Here is a 24914-nt window from a genome sequence, read left to right on the forward strand (position 1 = left end):
ATACACATATGTAGATATATACACTCCTTAAACAAACACGCAAGCTTTTAGAAGTGAAATATGATGAGACAGATTGTATTTAAAAAATGGGCTCATACAATACAATTGTCTAGACATGTGTTCTTTTTCAGTCATATATGAGAGTCTAGGCTAGGATCCAGTTCTACAAAGTTATGTGTACATCAGTCTCTCAAATCTAAGAAACTTGGCTATGATCTCTTCAGTTGTATCCTGAAGAAATATCTGGGAGATGTGGAGAGTACACAGGAGGCTTGAGGTTTTTTTCTTCCTCCTTTCCAAAAATATATGTAGTAACCACTGATCTCCACTGAAGGTAGAAGCACAGAAAACTCCAGATTGAACTACTAACTGAATTCTTAGAGGAATTAAAAGTTTGCCCCTGGGCTTCAGTTCCTATCTAACCACTTCAAATCCTTTGAGAAAAATACAAGTATTCAATTACACAGTTCCAGCATTAAGCTGCCTTAATGATTAATGCTCTTGGATAATTCAATTTCATTTTCCATGTCACTGAATCAGGTAATATTTCCACTTATACCTAACTTCAGTAGCATTTATTTATATCAGAGCAATGTTAAAAGAGATGTCAAAGCAGTCAAAGGAATTAATCATCACACTATGACTTTGGGACTGGCTGTGTGTTGCCATAGAGAGCACAATCCCTTCATCCCTTGGCTAATTAGAGTAGGAGACTGGAGCATCAAAGTACTGACCTTGATCCTCAATGGTGTGAAGTTTCATAATAAATACAAAGGGCCCCATAGCATCATTAACTAATCAAATACTTGTTCTAACATTTCCAGTGACATAAGCTACATACTTTTATGGCTTCTAAAAGACTGAAATTAAATGTCTTCTTTAGAGTACATAAGACTGGTTATGATCAATGTCTTCAGAGTGCCTCATAACTGTGTTTAGGGCACTTAGTTGATTAATTAAAAGAGCTTGATGAAATAACAGTGTGACCTACAAAATTATTAAGTTGAACAACATGAGATGGAAATACAAAGTAAGGAATTATATAGAAGAGTTGTCATATTTGATGACTCTTATAGGCAACACAAATCAAGTTATTTCTATGCATTTTCTAAGCTATTTTGATAGTCTGATAATCCAAATATTATTGAAAAAGTGTAACTTCTTTCCTAATTCATATTAGTTTGCATTTCTTTTAAAAATTCAATGGCTTTCCCTCTTCACATAATTTAATATAAAGGAACCAAGATACAAAGTATTAATATTGTTGAGAGCTCATGGAACTACTGGAAGCTTCCACAAGACAAGGTAAGCAAGAAGGCATCAATCTGAGTTCAAATATGAAGTTAAAACTTAGATTATTCTGATTCTTTCTTTATGATGAAACTAAAATATTTAACAAACTGATCCTCTAATCAAAAATTTACTCAGGCATGTGTTCAGATGTTAAGCAATGAGATAACTTTCAGAATGACTGAGGCTATGTGTAGCAATAAGAACAATAAAATTTGGAGTGCCATCAGGACAAGAAGTGAAAGACATCATAGACACCATAAAGGCTTGCAGAATGCATAGAATAAGACAAAAGTTCCAAGATATAAATAGATGCATTTTTCAGAGAATGTGTGACACTATTTTAGTGTGCAAGGTTACTGTTATTTGCTTCTATCTTGGTTTAAAGGCCAACTTACAAAAGTTATGCACATTACACCAATTGACAAAGTAACACAGCATGATTTATTTTATAAAGAGACCTTCGTGTTTTGTATTAGAAAGCTTTTACTTTGAAATGCTGACATTTCATCTATTCCCTATATAACTCCTGATTATCCTACGTTATTTCATTCTATTTTCTCAGTGCAAGACTCACAACAGCTTTTGTCCCTACCAACAGAATATTTTAAAAGCAGCACAATGCACTTTCACAAAAGATTTCTTTTCTTATAGGATGACCTCTTAATCCCCGGAAAAATGTTTCTACATATGCCCTTTCTATCACCACTATGCTGAACCACAAAACTGCTTCATGAATCTCTAGGACTGTCATTAGTAATGGCCCCTGGGCAAGACACACACATTCAGAAAGGGCATTTTAGAAACCATTCCCTTTTCTTGTGAGATTTATAGGAGGGAGGGTCTACCAGCAACGGACTGAGACTCACCTTCCAATGGCTTGGGTAGAAAATGAGCTGCTGGTTTTGTTTTCTTCACTCTGTTTCCTTTCATGACCTGCCCTTCTTTGTTCAGCCCCAAGAACCAGGCCCTCCCGGACTCCTGTTGTCTGTAGAGCATGGATGAGTAGATTACATAATAATTTTCAAAAACGGACTCCTTGAATTTGCACTCTGGTGTAAAAAGTTCCTGTGGGAGGAAAAGTAAATGTTAATGGTATCTCTAAAGTGGGGCTTCTGTTTTGTTAATTTACAAATACCTCCTGATAAGTTTAATATGTGACTTATAGTAAGGTTCTGCTTTGAGAACTGGAGTTCTGTCTTCCTCTGGAAGACCTCCAGGTGAACTTCCCATGGATGCCTCAGTTTTCCCCTCTGGGCAACAGTGATAGTACATTTTCAAAGTAGAAAGGAAGCTATACAGGCATAAAAACACTTTTTAAAACACAGGAAAAATTATTATTATGCCTATTTTTTTCAGATAGGATATCCTTATAAAGATTAAGAAAGGCTATGCTGAAATAGCCTTAATGAAAGTTGTTCTAACATAGTGAATGCAGCAAACTTCCTCTGGATTACAACAACTAATATTTGAAGCTCAAAATGCTGCTACTAATGTATTAAGATATATATCATTCCCTGGAATTCACATGGCCTGAAACACCACAGGAAAATACTTTTTTGATGTGCAAATTTCTAGAAAAAGAAAAATAATTCCTACTGACATTCTCAATATTCATTCCACAAGCGGAATGTTTTTTGCAAGTCATATTCAGTAACAGCAGTTGTCCTAAAACTCTCTCTATAAGTTAATCTAAACACAAACTTCTGCAGTCCAGGAGCAAAATAATAATTTAAACATAGATATATATTTTAATAATACATGTAACTGGCAAAATAAACAGCGTGAACATACATTGAGATAGAGATTACTGAATTCTTTGTAAAAAACCAGCAAGTTAATAAGCAAATAAAAATACATTTAAAATATCACAAGAAAATAAGATTCTGTGCGATGTGATTTTCTGTCTGTGGACTCATCTGCTGAAACCTGTAGAAGAAATGAGACATAAGAGGAGGAGGTAGCTGTGGAAAAAAAAGAAAAGCTTAACTTACCTTGCTGAGCTTTCAGAACGCAAAGTTCTCAGCCCTGAATACTCTTTTTATATTTCTTTTGGTTATCTTTCCCAAGCAGTAAAAAATCTGGAAACATCATATCTTTTCACTTCTCCATTCAGAGTGTTTTTTATTAATTTCTTTTTGTTCCTGGCCCCATGCAGTACTGAGTTAACACTCAGCAGGCAACCTGTTTTCAAGGTCTCTATGCCATCCCCAGCTGCCTGTATATAGTAAGAATTTCATTTCACAGCTCTTTCTGTCACAAATTTCCTTTCTGGAAATCAAAGCCCTTAAAGACACAGTTCCCCATACCAAAAAGCACAGATGAAAGACTTTTCTGAATCTGCAATAAATGTCACTTAGTGCACAACCAAGTTCTTATAACATGATGGGGTACACAGTATTCGTACTACCATGGCTTCAGTTACCACCAGTAAGCAAAGCTGTCTTGATGAACACCAGGCACACTATTAGCATTCTCAATTACGGAGCATCTTTAAACCTCAGATAAAAAGAATTGATGTATTTTATGCAGCGACAGACTACAAGCAGTTGCTGGAGCATCTGGGAAATAATCTGTGAGCCTGCCCTAAAATAGGTTGCTTTGGCTGTGTGAGCCAGTACACTTAGTGTCTATAGGTCACACTCATTCACAGGATGCAAAAAAATTTTTCTGATGCGTGTGATGGGCATCTTTTTGCACTACAGCTTTTTTACCCCCTATGTGCACAACTGCATCTATCTATCTATCTATCTCTATCTATATATGCATACACACACATGCATAAATGCAAATACAGTCTGTAATAGAAGCACTGAATACTAACGACAGGAAGCACCTTAATGGCACCTTCTCCTTTGCCATGGGGCTTTTTCTCTCTCTGTTCGAAGACTTTAAGACACCTGTTGTTTGTGTTACTCTCCTTTCTCCTTCACTGATTTCAAATCACAGAAGCGCTCAAGAAGACTGAAAATAAAACCAGAAGGCAGGGTGGCATGCTAGAGGGAATGCCTGTTAAAACCTAGCACAAGCATTTACATGCGAGTCATGCTCCTCAGCTGTTGAAACAGCAGATGCTAATCAGGAAATGCCTACACAGCTCTCCTCATTACCTACTTCACTGAAAATGCTACCCCCTGTGTTCCCCATGAAGTTTTACTTCCTTGTAAAGCTCAATTACCATAAACACTACTCCTTAGCCAATACTCACATTTTTTTTTGCTATAAACAAAAGCTGTTTGTCATTCTATATTCCTCCGTACTAGAGACGGTTGGCTGCCTCTAAACACTATTTGTGTGTTTTCCCTAACAATATCCATTACCCTACTTTAACTAGATTCCTTCAAATCATATCCCTTCTCTGAATCAAACCTGGCTCTTTCCTCTCTCAGTTCTTTGGCATGTGCCATATGTTTATGACAGTGCACAGCACATGAAATAGTAGGTATTTACCAGGTGAAAAAAAATGGATTATTTCTACGCTGTTACTTGGCTACTCCTGGACAAACTGTCATCATTACTATTATGTAATTATGAAAAACATAGTAATAGTCTGATTTTTTTCTTCCCCCTTCAAGGAACAGTCAAACCTGAATAATGTAATCTGCCTAAAAGTACTGCAGCTATCCAACTCCACATATCTGGGTAGTGGAACAGCTTTGGACAGGGTTTGCTTTCATCCAGTATATTAGGATGCAATTCTGCTGGGTTAAACACTCAGTCAAAAAGTCCCTTAAACATATGTTACTTTAAAGTAGAATAATAATTCTACTGATGTGGGGAGTATTCATGAATGGAAATTAGGTACCTGACAATTACCATACTGAACTGCAGCCATCAGCTCCTCTGAGAAAAGAGATAGGCAAAAGGAGACTTTTGAAAGGTCCATTTTCCCTGGGACTCAGCTGGAAATTGAGTATTTCTAAGTTAAACGTGATGCCTAAAGTCTTGCCTCAGACACCATCTCAGCTGGCTGAAAAGCTATAAACGTCTACACTTTCATCAGTAAAGTAGCCATAACACATAAGATATTGTTTGTGCAAACATCTAAGATATTATTTGTGCATGTTTTCATGTACCTAGAGAAGTCTAGATCTGTATCTCTAATACTCAACCCAGTAAGAATTCTCAGAAAATTACCAATGTGCTAAACAGCACCAGCTTAAAAAAGTCATCCACAGGTGACTTTACTGAAATCCATTGCTGGAGGGAAAGGCAGTATAATGGCATCTTTTTAAGGGAAACTCAGTGGTGAGGGCACTCCCCTAGGCTATCTGCCTATCTGTACCCAATCTGAAGGAATCCAATCTGCCTCTGGCTGACAAGAATAATTTAGATCTTCCCTACAAGAATGACTTTTTGGGGTTTGATCCCAGGACATTTTGTATTAGGAAGTGGCATGACTTGCAAACAACAACTTGTACTCAGGATTTCTCTTCCAAGGTCAATGCCCAGGTTTAACCTGTAGTTTTATATAAAAAAGTGGTTTTAACCTGTCAAAGCAACATTTGAAAAATAAAATATATACCAGCTGCCAATTTCCAAAACCTTAGGAATAGTTTTTGACTGTGAACTGCAATCTGATACAGTGTCCTGCGTCCTGGGGAAAGGAAGGATGTATGAAACTGCATCTTGCTGAGGAAAGATTTTCACTTGGATATTTTTGCTAGATTCTCATCAAGCTTTTGCTTGATGTGAGTCCTGTGTAGAGATATTTTAATTCTTCTGGTTGCAGTAGCATTAATACATATCACAACACACAGATCATGGATTCAAACTTGTGGAATCAAAAGTTCTGTTACTGGGGAGTTCTTAGTTTTGGGGCCCCCAGCTGTGTCACCAAATCTCAGCATTGTATTACTCCCTAATGACGGGGGCTTTGCTAGTGGAATCATGTGGTAATGTCAGAATCTACTTTCATATAAGAAAAAAACAAAAAAAAAGAAATAAAATTAAAAAAAACCACATTATCAATTTCTCGCATCTGGGAGTGCCTGAACAACAGAGCTCAGGCTACTTGTGGTGTCAACATGGAGATATAAGGAATGTTGGAAAGTAATTCAATTGAGATGAATTCTTTACCAAGTAATGTCTTTCTGTCAAACAAAGGCTGAAGTCTGACATGATGAATCTAGGCCTTAATGCCATTCAATAACATGGCAGGCATAGTAGCAAATGGCTAAATCAAAGTACAGGGGTTACCACTGTATTTCTCAGTGTGGGAGGGGAGAATGCTGCAGGAATCGAGGTGTGAAATGATGAGATCCCAGAAAACAGCTGCAGTGCAGTGAAAGGGCAAAAGGCCTTGTCACATAGACACATTTCTGCAGCAAAATCTGTAGGATCTCAAGGCTTCTTCTGCACATGAGTCCTGGAATACATCTAAATTGATACTTCTCTGACTTGCTGCACACTGAATTAGTTGAGTTAGACTACCATCTTACAGTATACCTATTTGACAAATGCTGCTGTAAGAAAAAGAACAAATTAAGATTTCCCATCCACAGTACCACATTTTTCCCATACTTAAGTTGGCCAGAAGTCTGCAGTTCAAAATGATCTTGTGCATTAGTTCCTCTTCAAATGGCAGAAAACACAGCAACACGTGGTTACGTACCTTATGGAATAAGGAGAAATTTATATTTATTTTCTGTATGTTCAGAAGACATTTAGTGGATCCGGGCCTAAAAGGCCTCTAAAAAACCCATAATTTTTAAACACAAAAACAACAACAAGCAAAGCTGGCAGAATTTTCTATGTGCAAACTGGCCACAAAAGATATCGAGAAACACAAGACTTTAGCTACCACTACAGACTTTGTGGTCGCTTTACTAACAAAAGATCAAAATATACAGCAGTACTAGCTAAACTTGGCAATCCTACAGATGTGCCATGAAAGCAGCAAATACTCAGAATGACTTTCACATACTTTACGCCATCTTCTGATGGAAAATTTCCTTAATAGATTACAACAGTCAGAGAACACCATTATTGGCTCTTCTAAGTTGATGTTATTTCTGTTCTCTGGAAGATTACTAAACGTGGACTTAAAAAGAAAATTAAAAAAACAGGACTTGATATCATGCAGGTAAAAATCAGGGATGACTCTTGCTGGTTAAAGAATCACTGAAAATGCAGTAAAGATGTCAGCGTGTAAAAGCAAAATTTTTAGCTACAATTCCTGTCTCTCATTTTTAACCTTTTTAAAGACTTGAACATGTGAATATCACTGCTTGCAAAGAAACAAAACACAACTTTTGTCTAAATTTAGGTAAAATTCAATGCAAATCAATGTTATTGCAAATATTAGAACTTACTTTACTGGGATTCTAATTAGCAGGGATATGAATGGTAATATTGATCACATAGCAATTCTTTTATTCATTTACATTCATAAGAACCTAAATTAAGGTCTTGAATAAAAGCCACACAGCATACATAAAGACAAACTAACAAAAATTAGTTTGAACAGACATCTGTGTGTTTAAGAAAATCACAGAACGGTTACAGTTGGAAGGGTCCTCTGGAGATCATCTAATCCAATCCCCAATACTAAATACAGTCTGAATTTGGCTTAATTTTATGTCCTGATTGGAACGATAGAATCATTAAAGTTGGAAAAGGCCTCCAAGATCATCAAGTCCAACCTTTGCGCAAACAAGACCTTGTCAACTAAACCATAGCGCCAAGTACCACGCCCAGTTGTTTCCTGAACACTTCCAGAGATGGTGACTCCACCACTTCCCTGGGCAGCCCGTACCAACGCTTACCCTTTCTGTGAAGAAATTCTTCCTGATGTCCAACTTGAACCTTCCCTGGCACAGCTTGAGGCTATTTCCTCTTGCCCTGTCACTGGTTGTCTGGGACAAGAGACTGGCTCCCACCTTGCTACAACCTCCTTTCAGACAGTTGTAGAGAGCAATAAGGCCAAAACAGAACATAAAGCAACTCGGATTACAAAAATTTCTTTGTTTCATAACAGAAAGGTTGCTTTGCTTACAACAAGATATGGTCATATTTAACTATAATTTATTAAAGGCAATAATATTTTGTATGGAAAGCAGAGCACATGCTCATCATTTGCATAAACTTACCATTTGCAAGACTAAACAATGACGTCAGATAAAAGCATATTTTATATAATAACTTCAAGAACGATCCCAAATTGCTACTTATATACACCAAGGAGAAGTCATATATTTCTCTCTCCTTCTACATAGCAGCTATTATGTTACAAGCAGTGCCCAGGTATTTATTTTCTTTTGATCACTACCTACAATTCAGAGTCATCAACTCAGTGGGATGTGGCTGAAATAGAAAAAATTTTCCTTGATATAAGCATTTATGAGATATGTTATTTAAAGTTATACAATTGACTCAAAAAATGAACTAATGTTTGTGAAATGCAGTCCATCATGAATATCTGAAATTTAATTCTTATGTTAGGAGAGAATGAGTAGAGTTTGTTAAAAGTCGAGGGAAGGTTTGGGACAGCAGTCTGGAAAAGGTTGTTAATTTCCAAAACTGTCTTAATGGCACTTGTGTCAAAACTCAAATACTTCACCAAATGCTCAAGAGAAGAACCACTAAAGAAGTGTTGTCTTACTTGAATGAAAGAAGAAAAATTAATTTTAGAAAATATTATCAAGAAGCCAAATTTTTAACCCTGGGTTTAGAATGTCTTCAGCACACCAACAACCATCACACATCACAGTGTATGGTCAAGTATAATATCCTCAGAGACATATAAAGGAGAGCAAAGTTAATTTCTGCTTCAGTTCAACTCTGAGCTGTCACAGAAATGCGTAATTTTTGGCTTGAGTACATCTTTGGCTTTAAAGGAAATGCAGCCAGAATCCCTGTAACACTAAAATGAGATTTTCATTCTCCAAGAGCGCAATCTCCTCACCACCTAATCCTCAGCATCTAGCTTCCCTTAAGATTGAAATTTGCAGTAGAAATCTGCTTTAAGGCTTCAGTTTAAACAACAACTATAACTTCTTGCTGTATTAACACAGAAAGACATCTTTTATCTCCGGTACAGCATCTATGATTAAAGAAATCCAGTATCAGTAAGAAAGACAGATGCCCCAAGGCACGAGTAAGAGAAATTAAATGCATTGTAGGGAACGTTTTCTTCCAGCACTGTTATGAGAAATTTTGGAGAAGGGCATGAGTAAACGAGCCTGTCTTTTTTTGATGGCCACTTCCACTCAGAACAGCCTTAATTTATCAACTTGTAGATAGCACCAGGTTCTCGGCTAGAAAAGGTCAGTACCAAGGGAAAAATGGGACAGCACTAAATTAAGAGACTGTGAGGAAGGATTTAACAGCATAGTTGTTGAAACAAACCACAATGGGCTGGGGAAGGAATTCTCATTGGGTTGCCCATCAATTCACCGTTCTGTCTATGGATGAATAATGCAGGAAGCATGCAGGGTACACTCAGTCATAGACCAAACCTTTCCAAATGACAGTGGAATTTTTTGAAACAAGTTCATTCAGACACCTACAGTCATTACTGTAGACAACCTTTTGCAATCCAAATGCCTCAAATAAAGCAAACTATAAAGAAAAGAGCAAAGTAGTTATTTAAATGGCCGAGCACCCAAAAAGAACCAAGGAGGATGTTTTTTTCTACTTGTTTACCATTAATGAAATTTCTGCTCCTCTCCAATACACTGAAATATTGGATAAAGAAGATCAATTACAGTTTTTTCCACTATTGTTCAAAGTCAGATGTGATAGTATATTTTCATATATATGATGTTTTTTGCAGACCTCCCTGAGTATCATAGTATGACATATCCATAACTATGTAAAAATGCAAAAGTAAACATAAATAGATGCAAATTCAAAGGTATTTTGAAGGTTCACTTTAGGCTCTTTCAGTTCTACATGTTCCTTCCAAAAGATGTGCGAATTTATGAAAGTTTTAAATGGGTGTCATTTACAAGCTGAGCAGCTAGAAAAAGTTGCAAGAACATTCAAGTTATACCAAGTGGCCTACTTTAGTGTACTCTTTTCTATTTCTTTTTTCTTTACAGTTGTGAGCTTGTTTTTCTACTTGCAGCCTTTTTTTATGACCTGTCAGTGCATGAATTATACCATCTAAAAACCAACTATAAAAGACAGGGGCTGGAAAAAATAAAAGTCAGGAGAGTAGGTCAATTATATGAACTTCGTGCTAATGTCTTTTTTAAACCTTTTGATGTTTTACACTGGGTGTTCATAAGAAGAATATGGAAGGTAAGTTTAGAGGAACCTCAGTCTTAGCAGACTTGTGTAAGGCAAAAATATTCTGTAATTAATATAATCAGTTCTCTGAAAAAATACATTAGTTAAGTCTTTTATTTTCATGACTCAATATAAGCTGCAGTTGACTACTGAAGGGTGGGAAGCAAAGAGAACAGAGACAACTTTCAGATGTTTGTTCCTTAACTCTTTTTGTACAGCAAATAAATACTTTAGGAGAAACAGCAATTTCTTGCTTCTTTCACTGTGAATCTTTTTGCCCATCTTTGTCCTTCCAACATGGAAACACAACTGTAAATATTCAACAGGCTTTCCCCATTTCATTCCAAAACAGCTTCCACATATGAAGACAAAAGGCTGGAAATCCATTCTCTGTTCTCCTTCCTTCTCTCCTTTTCCAACAAGAAGACAGAAAATGATGGACATCAAATCTGAAAGACAGCCAAAACCTGACAGGCTCTTAAATATTCTGTACTGTTTCCTGGTTTATGCATTTTCATTCTTTCATAGAGATGGATGCCTACAGCACTGTTCCACTTAAACATAAAAAGTCAGTGCACACAGTATGGGACACTCAACAGAGTGCTGCCTGCCACATAACGTCTGTCCAGAAAAGATGATCCAAGAGTAGAGTTGCCTGTCCTGAAATTATTAAGTGCAGATAAAAATCCTAAAATTCTTGCTGGTGTATTATATACGTATCGTATGCAAATAGCAATATTCATTAAAAAAAAGCCATCTTCTCACTTCATACATTTTAGTTCAGAGATCTAAAACTATGTTCCTGTTATTATTTATTTTTTATACACCTACACAGCTGTTACTTCAGGTATCCATTATCAGAAGAAACTCAAAGTCCAGAGACTCACACCCAAACATTCAAAAGCTGTATAGTGAATCAATGCAAAAGACAAAAGAAAATCCATTTTGTCTCCTGTTTCAACCAACAGTTAATGGGAAATAAAATGTCAGCCACTAAAAGGTATTTTTTGGAATGGCATCACACCATTAACCAGTCAGAAATGGTGAAAGGAAACATGTCAGACACTTATGTTCATATCTTCATGTTGAAATCATGTTGAAAACTTAATGTATCCCATTACAAAGGAGCTGATTGCATGCAACTCTTAACCTACTCAGCAGTGATGCTTGTTTTTGTTATGGATGGGTAACAGCAAGATGGTTATAGCTACATCCTGATGCTCAGATAAAAGTCCTCTTTTTGCAACAAACTTATAAGGGTTGATTATGAACAATGTGAATATAGATGCCTGGCAAAACCCATAAAACAACAAAAATGAGAGTAGTGCCAAAGGATTACAGCTTTTTATTTGTCTCAGTGTTAAAGTATGCATTGCAGAACTGAAAAAATATTAGGAAGTAGTTTTACCAAGTAGGGTTCATAGCAACAATTAAAATAGCAAGACTTTTGTCCAGACTGCTGGCAACTGAGTTATAATCAATGCCACTACTTGCTCAGGGTGCTAGAAATCTGACAATTTCCCATAAAATCAGTTGTCTCGAGCCTTTATTTAAATCACTGTCTATTATAGGATATTCCTATAACTGTCCTGAGAAAGTCAAAGCTTAGTGTTGTTGGATACAACTATATTGATCCTACAGAATATACAATCTATCCATGAACAGTCTTGATGAATAATGAGATGTAAATATCCAACTTTTAACCCTTCTAATCAGCACCTGAGGAATGCAGAATGTAAAACACAAGTTTATGCAAAGATGCTTGGTTGCTGTGAATATGTTTCCAAGAAAGCAACGAGGTTTTACTTGAGACTGTGGTTGCTTTTACAGTTGCTTGGAAGTGAATCTACATCAACTATGTTCCTGAGAAATGAAGGATCTCCCTCTTTGTCAACATGGCAATAAAAATGCATTATCTACAGACTTGAGTGGCTAATTGCAAAGATAAACTCACCTAGAAACATATGTGACTATTGAATTGTACATTAAAACAATTGGAAGATCAGGGTCAAAACTATAGCCTACTCAAAATAGTAAGTTGATCTGTAACCTGCCTTCAGCTGGCAAAGGAGACACAACCAATACATGTATTAAGGTGTTCCCTGCCACATCATCTGTAAGAAGCGGGAGCAAACTGCTGAATGTAAAGAAAGACTGTTTAAAGGTCTTACAAACAGCCTAGTAATTTCTAAAGCAAGGAGCATGGAGGTGAAAATATCAGGTATTTTTATTTCCAAGTTTGCTGGAAACACGATTCTTCACTGGTTCACCAAAGCTCAGAACAGTTTTTTATATCTGGCTTTCACAAGAAAGGTGTGCATCAAATGTTGAACTTCACACAAATGTTGAACTTCAAAGGATAATTCGGAAGAGCTGGAAATTCAGCCAGTGAGTTGGTTACTCCCTGCTGATGCCTAGTTGCCTTTTCAGAGCAATTACTTTACCTGTGAGTTATGAGCACTAATTTATCACCTGGTTCTGTAGACCCTGATGATCCTTGATGACTCACATAACTTTGCTATTACACCTTATTCTCACTGCTCATAATTTACATGAAGAGCTTTGGGGTAGTCACTATGTTAAAACCCCTGTTTTCTCCTTAGCCATGGTGATGAGCCTATGCTCCAGACTGTGCCTGTGCTGAGGTGTTATTTCTTGTGGCCAGAATGTCCTCCTCATCCTTCGTGCTCACCTGCTGGCTCCAGCTCTGGGCAAAGCATTTCCCCAAGCAGGGAAGTTCAGGCAAGAGGATCCACACACTCATACTCACATCCACTCACACTACAAATTTAATTCTAAAGGCAATGGAGATATCTCCCTAGATTATAAGCCAATACAAGAGTTTCACCAAAATTTCTAGACTTGCTTTTTTGGATGATATTCTGTCATTCCTCCCTACTGGTTCTTTTATATTTTTTGGTTTTTGTTAATACGCATTTACATGGTTGGTCTTCTTTTCTGTATATGCCCAGGTCTCACAGACATTAAGAAAACCCACCAAAACAAAGCAAAACAAAACTAAAAAAGGGAATAATAATAATAATAATAAAAGATTTAGCAAATTATTGTTTTGAGAGAAGCTTGGAGCAGAAAAAAAAATTTAGCAAGATAAAGAAAAAGGTGTCCCACCACTAGACCATGTCTCAGTTCCTCTAGAGCAAAGTTCCTTTTAATCACTTTTCCTAATATACAAAGTAACTCATTGACTGCTGTTACATTGACAAGCACTGGCCACACTTTTGTAAGATTGTGACTCCTTGCTTACAAGATTGTGGGATTTTTTTTTTTTTTGTCTACCAGTACTTATTGATCTACAATCCATTTTTCTTGTCCATTTCTTTCAAGTCTTTCAAGAACCTTTTGAAGTATATTCTTTCTTCCCCCCACAATAATCAAGCCACCAGCATATTAAAATTGCTACAGGCTATATGAACAGCCTTGTCCTGAGAATGTCACAGTGATTGCACACCTGTTTCCATACTCACTCTGAGGAATTAAAGTGTTTACCTTGACCTTAAAATAACATCAAATAGGGCAAAGTTTTGACTTCCTGCTTATACTTTCATCTTATGAGCTATAAACACACAGTTGGCTTATCCTCAGCTTTATCATGATTTCCAATTTCTCCCACCGTGTCCCAAAGGCATTGCATAGCATGCATTCATAACATCTATTGAAATTACATATATGTTCTGCTTTTAATCCTATTGAATTAGCTCATTAAGTTTTTAAAATTTAGCAAAAATACAAATGAAGGACCTGTGTTTAGACTTAAACTCCTGTTCCACTTGTTTACATTTCTCTTAACTTCTACCTTTTACATTGATCCAGACAGATGCAAGTAGTCCCATGTAGGCCTGTGTATAAGAGCTTGTTTTTCAATACTTTACTCATCACAGCTGAATTTGGCCCTCATGTTTACAGAAATATAGAATTAGAGCTAGAAGTGTTCTTTTTTCCCTCTTCACTGAAGAGTCGAGCAAATATGACCTTTCGACTCAGACTCGAGCAGTTGGTTTGACTCAATGTGTGTCAGGGCTGGTCTCTCTGGTGCTAACCTGCAGCGGCCCAGAGGGGTTGCCAGGCTGACACATCTCCAACCACGCCCTCTATCTCACTGGCACACCCCTTACAACCACGGGCAAGCTTGCAGAAGTGGCTCTTTCTGCAGCCCTATAATAATAACAACACGTAAATGAGCAACACGCCTTCTGTATCTACGACCTACAAGGGCCAAGGTGAGGATGGAACACGGACATTTTAAAATGCATAAAACCAATGACTTGTGGAAGAAAAAATGAAAGAGTGGACATAGAAAGGGAACTTGGACTGCAGTAAATGAAAGATTTCCCAAGCTACATTTTGTGCTATGCTGCCTGGTTTTCTTTTGCATTATGTTTTTTTTTTTTTAGCTGTGAGTTTAACCTGTCATCAGTGGTATTTCCTCAGGACTTTGTTCAAGACTATTCCATTCCTTTGCAAAGATCTTAGACAGCTGGTGAAAAAAAAACCACACTGAGTTTAGGGACTATTACCTATTATTACTATTCTGTTCAAATATCTAATTTTTGTAATGGTAGAGTATAGAATGTGGGAAAATAACACTAAGGAGACCAAGTCTGCTCATAGAGGGTTGGAGCTGTTGTATTTCATGTATCAAAGTTGAGTTTGCAGAGACATTATAGGAGAAATCAACAAACAGAACATGCAATTGAGTGTCTAGAACTTACAGCAGGTGGCACCTCCTCTTCTTATGACTCTTTACTTTGCCTGTCAGGCTTTTTTAACTGTACTTTTAATCTAACTAAAAGCAAATAACAAAGAAAAAAACCCCAACAAACCCAAACATCTAGATATTCTGGAAATGTGAGAGGCTTTCTAATGTATAATTTACAATATTTTAGTACAGATATATCACTTGGCTAATCCAGGGTTATTTCTTTATACACTGAATATCCCAAACAGTTGCAAAAAAATATTAAATAATTCTTATATGTTAACTAAATAACAATCATCCATCAGACCTACTAGTGCTTAAAACAAAATGGGATCAAAAATTTGTTGGGTTTTTTCCAAACAACCACACAGAGTCTTAATATTAAGCAAAAAATAAACATTTCTTTTAAAATCCACATTTAAATAGGGATTGGTTTGTGGTACAGTTTGTCTGGATCCCTGAAAATGTAGCATCTCTTCAGCATTTAAGACCCGGTCATCTTTAGTGATATATCACTTTGCATATTCAGTATTTCACCAAGCATTCAGAGGTGTCAGTGGGAAGCACCAAGATATTTGGGAAAACTCAGGGTGTGAAGCAGGCTGCCAGTAACAGGCTGTGACATTCCAAACGAGACTGCTAAGAAAAAGAAAAACCCTGTTCTTCAGGATGTGCACTGATACGATGCTCTGTCAGTGATTAAGAGATGAGTGCTGCTGGTGCTGGGAGCTGCCTCTGCAGTTATGCTTACAGGTGTGTCACCTCTGCCGCTTCTGGAAAGCCATCAGCCTGGGAACTGAACTCTTCTATGGAAAAATGCAGAAACTAAAACAATGCTGCCAGTAAACATAAAATCGGTGGCATTGGATATACCTGCCTACACCAGTGTCACTAATTTCAGCGAATAAATTTTCTCTTATCTGCTTGCATGAATTCAACAATTAGAAAAGAGGGAGTCATCATGAATATAGCATTCACAGTTTCTGCTGAGGCGCTCAGTCCCCCGCAGTAACAAGAACATGCTGTTTACATTCTGTGTGATTTGCATCAATAAAAAACCTGGTATTTCACAAAAAGACAAACAGAAAACTTTTCATTTCTTTCAAGCTTTATGTCTTCACAGGTCTGTACTAGTAATTGCCAGCAAACAGAATCACAGATTCATAGAATGGTTAAAGAATATCTAGCTCCACCCCCTCTCCCCAACAGGCAGGAAATCTTCCACTAGACCATTTTTCTCAAAGCCCCATTCAATCTGGTCTTGAATACATTCAGGAATGGGGCACCCCCAGCTTCTCTATGTTTCAATGCCTCACCACCCTCACAGCAAAGGATTTCTTCTGAATATCTGATCTAAATATACCCCTCTTTCAGTTCTAATAAACAGGTTGGAAAAAAGCCTTTGGAGTACACCTAAGAAAATCTGGCAAATTGAGATTACAGCCAACATTCTCAAAGGTGGTCTCTGATTTTGAGATTATTATTTTAACAGCAATACCTGAAGGCCAGATGTTCAGCTCTGCAGTGCTAGGCAGCCTCTGCTCTGCTCTCAGCAGCTCCAGTGCTTCTGAAAATCAGGCCAAGAATTCTTGTTCCCCAAACATAAAACTGTGGAAAGTTGTGCATAAACAATTTTCCCTAAATTCACAAAATCAGTCCCATTTTTCAATCCAGCTAAAAGGCTCTGCTTGCCTATGTTAGGCCTCTTTTGGAAGACCCAGGAGTGGGCAGGAGCTTCTTCACCGGAGGTTGTCACAGTTATCCCTGTGCTGTCCTGTTTGGACTGCTGCACAACACTCAGCTGAGAGTTAGATATCTCTCTATCTAACTTAAAAACAGCCCACGTATAAACAGATATGCAGATCAAGTGCAATACAGTATTGTTGTTGCAAATCAATCCACAAACCTATTTAGTGTGGGGGTGAATAGAAGTTCCACTGGTGTTTCATCACTGTGTTTAAGAAAAAGGAAATCCACTAAATGAGTTTGGAGAAGAAAAATAATGAAGCCAGGAGAACATACCAGAAAATAGAAAAGAGAAATAGAAATGGTCTGAATTTAGTTTGTGAAGACCTGGACAAATAAGAGGAGTGGACATGGAATGAAGTTGTGTAATAAGACAGAGAAAAAAGCAGTACAGAAGTTCAGGGGCTCACTCATAAGAATTGGAAGCAAAGTTTATATGGGTTGAGACACTGTGAGTAAATGCAAAGGTACAAAAATATTGCTTCTAGAAACCTCTCCCCTCATACACCCACTGAAGTGCTAGGGTTTGTTTGCAGAACTTCTTGTAAATTTTATCACTGCAGAATGACATTTTTAATCATCAAAAAAGTACCTGGGATCAGCTAAATGTATAGGATGAGTGGGCCTGAGAACACCCTGATACTCAAGTCTGGACATGCTGAGGCTGTACCTCATTTCTTCATGAGGATGGGAACACTTTAGGTGCCAAATGTTCCTGCCACTCCTCCCTTTTTAAAAATCATTCGCCCTTCAGGCTCTGAGGGATGCCAGCAGAGACACTGATGGATGGAAAGACAAGTAGATAATATAAATCTTGCTGCTTTGCCAGGTCTCTTCCCAAGCTGTGGACCTTTGGATCCATTTATCTAGATTGGGAAATGAAAGCGCATGTTCATAGGACAACTAAGCTGCCACAGGTTGCAGCCTGATGCTGTAAAAGAATTCTGTATAAACCACTTTATCAGAGCTCTGAAGTGAGCAGGGTATTTGCTCATGGTGATATTCAGGGGAGTACCATCCACCCCCTGCCTCAGCCAATTCATTTCTGTTAGCAAAGCTTTTTTAGAAACTGAAACAAATTAATGGAGTCATGCTTACAAAGAAAAGGGGAAAAAGCCTCTCTGCTTTATTTTTCTAATCTATCAATGCCTTCAGAATGCTATTGAATGTATTTAATTATTTGTTCCTATGAATAATAATAAAGTAGTGCACTATTTGGAAAAAAAAAATAAATCTCTCTTGTCTACCCACACAGTGTCTGTTTCTTGACTGACACTGCTCAGGCTCACAACTTTTACAACATACACAGTCTGAAAACCTTTTACCAAAAAGTTATTTGGTACCTTAGCTTGTATATCTATTAGACATGACTGATTCAAATCTCATCTATATTGGGTTACAAAGTAGAGGTAAAATTCTGAAATACTACACTCCACAGAAAACTGATATAAAAATACTTAGGGTCCTCACTGGGGGCTAAGAGTTAATATTTTAATTACTTGTATGCCTGATAAAAGTATACTTGCTATTAGAACTGAAAGTGAGCTACTCACTTTGGTTAAATGCTAAATTTTACACTGAGATTAAAGGAAGAATTACACAGATACCCCTGGCCAGACATTTCAACAAGTACCAAGCAGTAAATACATAACATTCCTCTCTGGGTGTTCACATCAGCGCCATGCCCACCATCACCTAAAAGCAATGGCCAGCACGTAGAATGAGCTTCCAAGGCCCTTAATTGAAACCGTGAATTTGGGATAAACAGATCACACCACGAGGACACTACAGGGATGTCATTAAAGGCAATGTCTTCAGGACCAGCCTGTCTCCTGCTGGGGATACATGTGCCTGTCATGGGGAAGCAGGTAGCTGGTGCTGGGGCAGGGAGAAGTCTCTCTCCTTGGCACCTGCCCAGGGGGTGCACAGACAGCCCACAGATTTCAGGGTATGCATGGAATCGGCCGCAGGGCAAGGCAGTGGTAAATTTGGACCCTATCCTCCCAGACAAAGAATTGACTCATGATGGATGTTCAACATCATTTCCTTTTGGATTCTTCCAGGCAAGGCCACTAGCCATGGTGGGTGGGAGAAGGAACCTGTTCCTTTCTGGGTCATGGCTCAATTTATGAATATTTAAATAGACTCTCTCTCCCTTCACTGAAACTCAGCAGATACCAGACTTTCATTATCTTGGCCATTTCTTTATTATGCTTTTTTTAGATTTCACTTCTAAAATCATGTCCTCAAGCAAGTTAATTTTTATGTCTTTTTAACTTATGGGGAGTATTTCTGCTCATATGTCACTCCCTGTTTAGTTCTCAAGATAAAGTCTTCTGTGGATACCACCACATTTAAAACTAAATAAATTACCACTTCTATTTCATGAAACATATTCTTCTTTCCTGCTTCGAAAGGAAAACTTATAGCAAATGAGAAAAAGAGGGGGAAAATAATTCTTTAATAACATTCTGGTTTACATCCTTTTAAATGAAAAGCGAAACACTGTGCAAAAATTATAATATTAGCATAATCTTATCTATTTTAATAGCCTGAACATTTGCCTGATTTGCTGAAACTGCTACCAGGAGTCAATCCTTCAGGCCAATGAGCAGAGTGGTAAATAGACAGAGCTGGGTAAAAGTACCCTTGAATAATTTATAATCATTAATGTTTTATTTGTCTAAATGTAATATTTATTACTCTCATTTATGAAATTACTTAATGAAACATAAAATGTTATGAGCTATAATTTATTTTATTAAAATGAAAATCAGGAACATTCAATTACTGGTATGGATAATCTCATCTGAATCCTTATTGTTGAGCACTCTGATTCTTTCTAAAGCTCAGAAGGTACAGGTACATTACTTACAGAACAACTGTTCTTCATGAAGAATAGAGAGGCCCTACAACACTCAAGAGAGTGCTTATTATATTTATTTTTCATGGATTAAAACAGCAGCCTAAAAACTCTCCACTGCCTTGGATAACAAAGCTCCAACCTACAAACATTTATAAATATAAATAACCTTAATTAGTATACCTGATGCTAGTGGGAAAACTATATATAAACTAAAATACACAAACCCCTTTATTATCTGAAGATAGGTACTCTGTGAAATATTCCAGGTATTTATCAGTGCTGTTCCTGTAAGCAGACATGGAGATGGCCTCACCTGTATCTGCCACTGAGAAAGACACAGTTGGAAACTGTACTATTTGGAACCTAATCTAAGGCAAAATGCCAGAATTGGAATTCATTTCTCTCCTATACTTTCATAATGAAGATATTTATTCTAAAGTGAAAACTTCTTTCACAAAATACTACTCTTCATGAATAAGTTAGCTGCACATGATGTGAAAGACAGTGAAGGGAACTAGGTCAGCTGTGCTGTTAAAAAAAAAGAAAAAAAAAAGGACAAAATACGCCAGCTAATCTAAAACCAGAACTCAAAAAAATAAGATTTAAAAAAGGTCCTGGATTATTTAAAATTTTTAAAGTCCTATTCTTTTGTTGCATTACATTTGTATTTTTTTTTTCTGTGTTTCTGTCTTCTTCATATTACAAGATGATCCAACTTTTTTCTTGCGAAAGGTCAGATCCCCATTTCCTCAATGGCAAAAATAATCACATTTGATTTCTTACACAGAAAGCATTATCATTTGATTCTGTAAGTCAATACATTTAAACGCCTGTTCTGGCAAAGTAACGAGGCCTCTTTGCATTCTAAAAGTTCCATGCCTCCTCAAACACAATCCCTTGCTAAAACACTCCCTTCCACTGCCTCTCTCTTCTCTAAATATCGCTGATACCAGGTTAGACATCACTGAACTGTCTTTCTGAGCTCATCTGAAACTTGGATTAAATGAGGTTCCTCCTCCAATGATGTGTACGTGCCTTGCTTCCTGTGCACCTCCTTACAAACCCACTGAGAGCTATTTGGATTTGGACACAGCTTATTATGATACAAATCTAAATATATGAGATACTGCATGAGACCAAAACTACAGGATCCCAGGCAGTAAACTAAAGAAATAATTGATTTTAAGTTCCAGTTCATTAAACTGATTTGCAAGAACTTATTGAAAGATATATGAAACCTTTGAAATGGAACAGGCAGTAACTAATCCACCCAAATCACAAAACTCTTTTCTATTGCAGCATTAAGTGTTTTAGATCCCCTGAGCAATGCTCTGTTTGGATTCTGAACGGGTCAGCGCTTAAATACATCAGTGATATAAAAGTCAGTCAGAGATGATGTATTAATGGGAGAAAGAGAGGCTATTACTTCTATATCAGAACACAGCACTCAACTGTCAGAGTTTCTAAGTCCAGGTTTCACTGAACAAACTATAAGCACCACGCTGTTATTTGGTGCTCCTTCTTCCAAATGTGAGTACCCAAACCCACAGTGATCTCTACCTCTAGATGAGCATGGCACAGCATTAAATGCGTCATAAGAATACTTGAGATCCTTTATATTTTGCCTTTGTTTTCAGATGTCTTTTTTTTTTTCTTTGTAATCACACAGTTAAAGGTACTTGGGTTTGAAGAAATCCAGCATTGCAACCACGAATTCACTCATAGGATCACTGACTTTCTATTTACCTAACCCCATCTACAGTGTCACTCCTGTGCTGAGCAGGTTGTTGAACAATTTCTTGTAATTCCCCACAAGGAAAGAACTGGTGCAAGTTTCATGGCAGAGCAGTTTCATGAACCAACCTGAAACACCCTCTGCTGTACAGTGTAAATACTTATCAGGGACCCAACAAGAGCTGTATTTCTGTCATCTAAAATCAAGACAGTATTTAACACCTGTGGAGGTAAATTCTTTTATAGTTGCAAAAAAATTATTTTATTGATAAGTAAATGAGACCTGAGCACTGATGAAAAAAGCCTTTGGAGAGTTGAGCTGAATTATTTTACTGCAAAATATTGCTAACAGCTACCTGTTCAGAAAAGCCCTATAAGAGATGGGCCTGTGTGGAGGAAAAATAAGAAAGATGAAGGTATGTCCTCTCCCAATCAACCCTTCGTGCTTACTAGAGGTGCAAGAATAAGAGTGGAATAATTGGTTTCCACATTCTTTTCTAGAGGCAAAGAGACCCAGATGTGATTTCAGAAGTGGAAGCAGGTAAGGGTGGTAATCCCTTCCATTAGGCCACCAGTTGTGTGTTGGGCCAGTGAGCAGGACTTAGGACTTATCAGTCTCTACTTGGGCTGGTCCTGCCCTGGAGCTTTGTTAGAGCTTGTTAAACTGTAGCAGCAGACTTCCAGTATAACCTTTGTTGAAAGAGACTTCATAAGGTCCAGCCACTGCTTGAAGCAGAGTCACCTATGAGAGGATGCTGCTAATGCTTTTTTCTGTTATTATTTATATTTTTAATAAGTTTAAAGTTTAATAAGTTTAAGTTTACTTTCTACAGTGGTAGCATGCAATTACTAGAGGATTTCAACTCTCCTGTAGTTAAGAGTTCTACTTTAAACAGCTGTTAAAAAGATACTAAACAGTCAGACACAAGTGCTTGGAAGGAAAGAAAAAAATTAAACTTGATACTTGTTCCCTGTTTTCAGATCTCATAATTTTTACATCAATGATTTCCAATGACTTGTGAGGAACAGTTCAGTGCTGTGTCAAAAACAAAGTGGTTATGCATTAACAACTTTCTAAGGCATTTCCAACTCAGGCCATATTTAAATCAGCCTTTATCAGATATAATTACTGTACTCTAACCCAAACTCTTCAAATTCCAAATGTTCACTTTAAAACATGAAACTTCTCTAAAATAAGTATCTCCTTCTAATTGAATTACCAAGAATAAAAGGAAAAATTAGAAAGATCAACCAGCAGGATCTAACAATCTGAGAGATCCAATACTATTTAAAAAATAAGAATGTCCAGTGAAGCCAATGCCAAACAATACTAGTTATTCGTGTAATTTCAAGTCATATATTTTAGTGGCAACCCATACACTCTACATGTCTGTAGATATGTCTTCAGTCTGCTTCTCAAGAAAACCAAAAGCCAAATCTCAGCTGAAAAAAGACCTGCCACCACTTTTTGTTCATATTCTTTTCCTCACTAATTTTATAGCTTTACAAAGAAATTATTTTAAAAATATTTCATTAGTGGAAAGAATAGTAAATAATTAACTATCTGTGCACTGCACTTAGTTTTGATTTGTGCTGAACTTTTGCAGTGTATGAGCCCTTAGACTCCTATTCACCATACTGTTAATACCCTTTATAGTACCATAACAGATAGAGACAGAATTAGCATACTGTTCCACTTGTAATATCTCTTACCACTTTCAAAACAACATATGGCTGAGGTTGAATACATTTTTGAGAACTCTATTTGTTTAGCAAAAGCTATTATCATCTTAAATTAATCTTTCCTTTAAATTCTATTAAGATTACTCTTAAATATATCAGTAGTACTCTAATGTACTTCAATCAAAAATGAGTAACACCAAGGCAGGTTTTTGTGTTATATGTTATTAGCTACTTCACGGAACTGAGCAAATGCTGCCATTCCCATCTTCCTGCCGGAACACAAGCAAAGGCAGATCCTGAGATTAACAACCCTGTGACAAGTAAAAGCAAAGGCATATTTGCATCTTTCCAAATACCCACTCGGATAAAAGCTCTCTAAGCCTGCCTAACACTCTCTGCTTACCTTATTGGCTCTTTTTTTTCTGTACCACTCCTACTTCTAAGTGCCTGTAGCACCTCCCCACCTGTGCTCATCAAATGACTTAATTGCACTTCCAGTGTCCTGCACTTCTCCAGGTCTGAGTGAGGGTATCAGCTGGGTCTGGAGATAAGGGGAGATACACAGCCTCTGAAAGCTCCCATGCCTCCTGGGCCCTGGATTCATCAGCCATCTGAAAATCTGATTCCAAGGTGTCAAGAAGAATTACCTTATTAAATACTAGCTTTTTACCCACAGCAATTCTCAACAATAAAATGGATGGGAAAACACAGACTTCTTGCCCATCCATCACCTTCCCCAGACAGCAGCAAAGACATGGAAACAGTAGGATGGAAAGGTGCAGGACCCTTTCTGACATTTCTTCCACAGCCAAAAAACTAAATATTTACTGGGATAATTTTTGAGCCTGGAATATGAAGCCTGTCAAGGATTTTGTAGCATATGTGCAGCAGTACATAGACAGATAAGCTTTGTAATGATTTACAGTCAGAGGCTAGGACTGTTGCCAATATTTATTGTAATTTTTCAGTGCAGAAAAATTACTATTTTGGAGACAATCACCCCATAATGCCTGACAGCAGATTCAGCTAACAAAAAAACCCACAAAGAACAGGACAAAGTTGCAAAGTTGTTATTCTGGAAGTGTGGGAGGGAGCAAATGAGCATCTTTTTGTGGAGCACCTAAGGAGAAAATTCTCAGATCAGAAGCAAATTAGAGAGCAGGTGTATACAATTTACAGTTGAGGAAATAAAAGAACAGTGGGCTACTGCAAAAATGGAGCTACTCTTAGACAAAGTATATAAGCAACACAGTGAGGTTTTTGTCCTGCAAATTTCTGGGCTCTCCTGCCCTAACATATAATGAACCTAAGTGGGTAATATACTGCTAACTCTATGAAGACAAAAAAATTGGTCTCTTTCTGGGGCTTTTGGACACTTTCAAAATGCATTTTGCAAGAATAACAGTCCTTTGTCTCCTTCACTAAGCTAAAAATCATTTACTCTTGGTAGACTGGGGTAAATGAAATTAAAATTATTGCTCACACCTTAAGAGTGGCAAACTAATTGATGTACTACCCAGCAGGCTTTCTGCTCATCTTAATTAAACAATTTCACAAATTCAAAATCTTGACTTTGGTAAGGATCAGCATCTTCTCCTTGAAGCCTCCACCGCAGGACAGATGAGTCTGGCCCTCACATGAGAT

The 24914-nt window shown here is 37.3% G+C and overlaps 1 protein-coding gene across 5 annotated transcripts in view; it reads right to left on the minus strand.

Moving 5' to 3' along the window:
* FGF14 (fibroblast growth factor 14) overlaps nucleotides 1-24914 on the minus strand; it is a 393310-nt gene that overhangs the window by 2747 nt on the left and 365649 nt on the right. For all 5 annotated transcript variants that reach the window (XM_050332070.1, XM_050332068.1, XM_050332073.1 and 2 more), the window contains one exon: nucleotides 2160-2358. In XM_050332070.1, coding sequence (XP_050188027.1) covers nucleotides 2160-2358 — 199 coding nt within the window. The remainder of the gene's footprint in view (nucleotides 1-2159; nucleotides 2359-24914) is intronic.

This window comes from Myiozetetes cayanensis, unplaced genomic scaffold (assembly GCF_022539395.1).
Source record: "Myiozetetes cayanensis isolate MyiCay16 unplaced genomic scaffold, myiCay2020 scf5-8, whole genome shotgun sequence".
Taxonomy (NCBI): domain Eukaryota; kingdom Metazoa; phylum Chordata; class Aves; order Passeriformes; family Tyrannidae; genus Myiozetetes; species Myiozetetes cayanensis.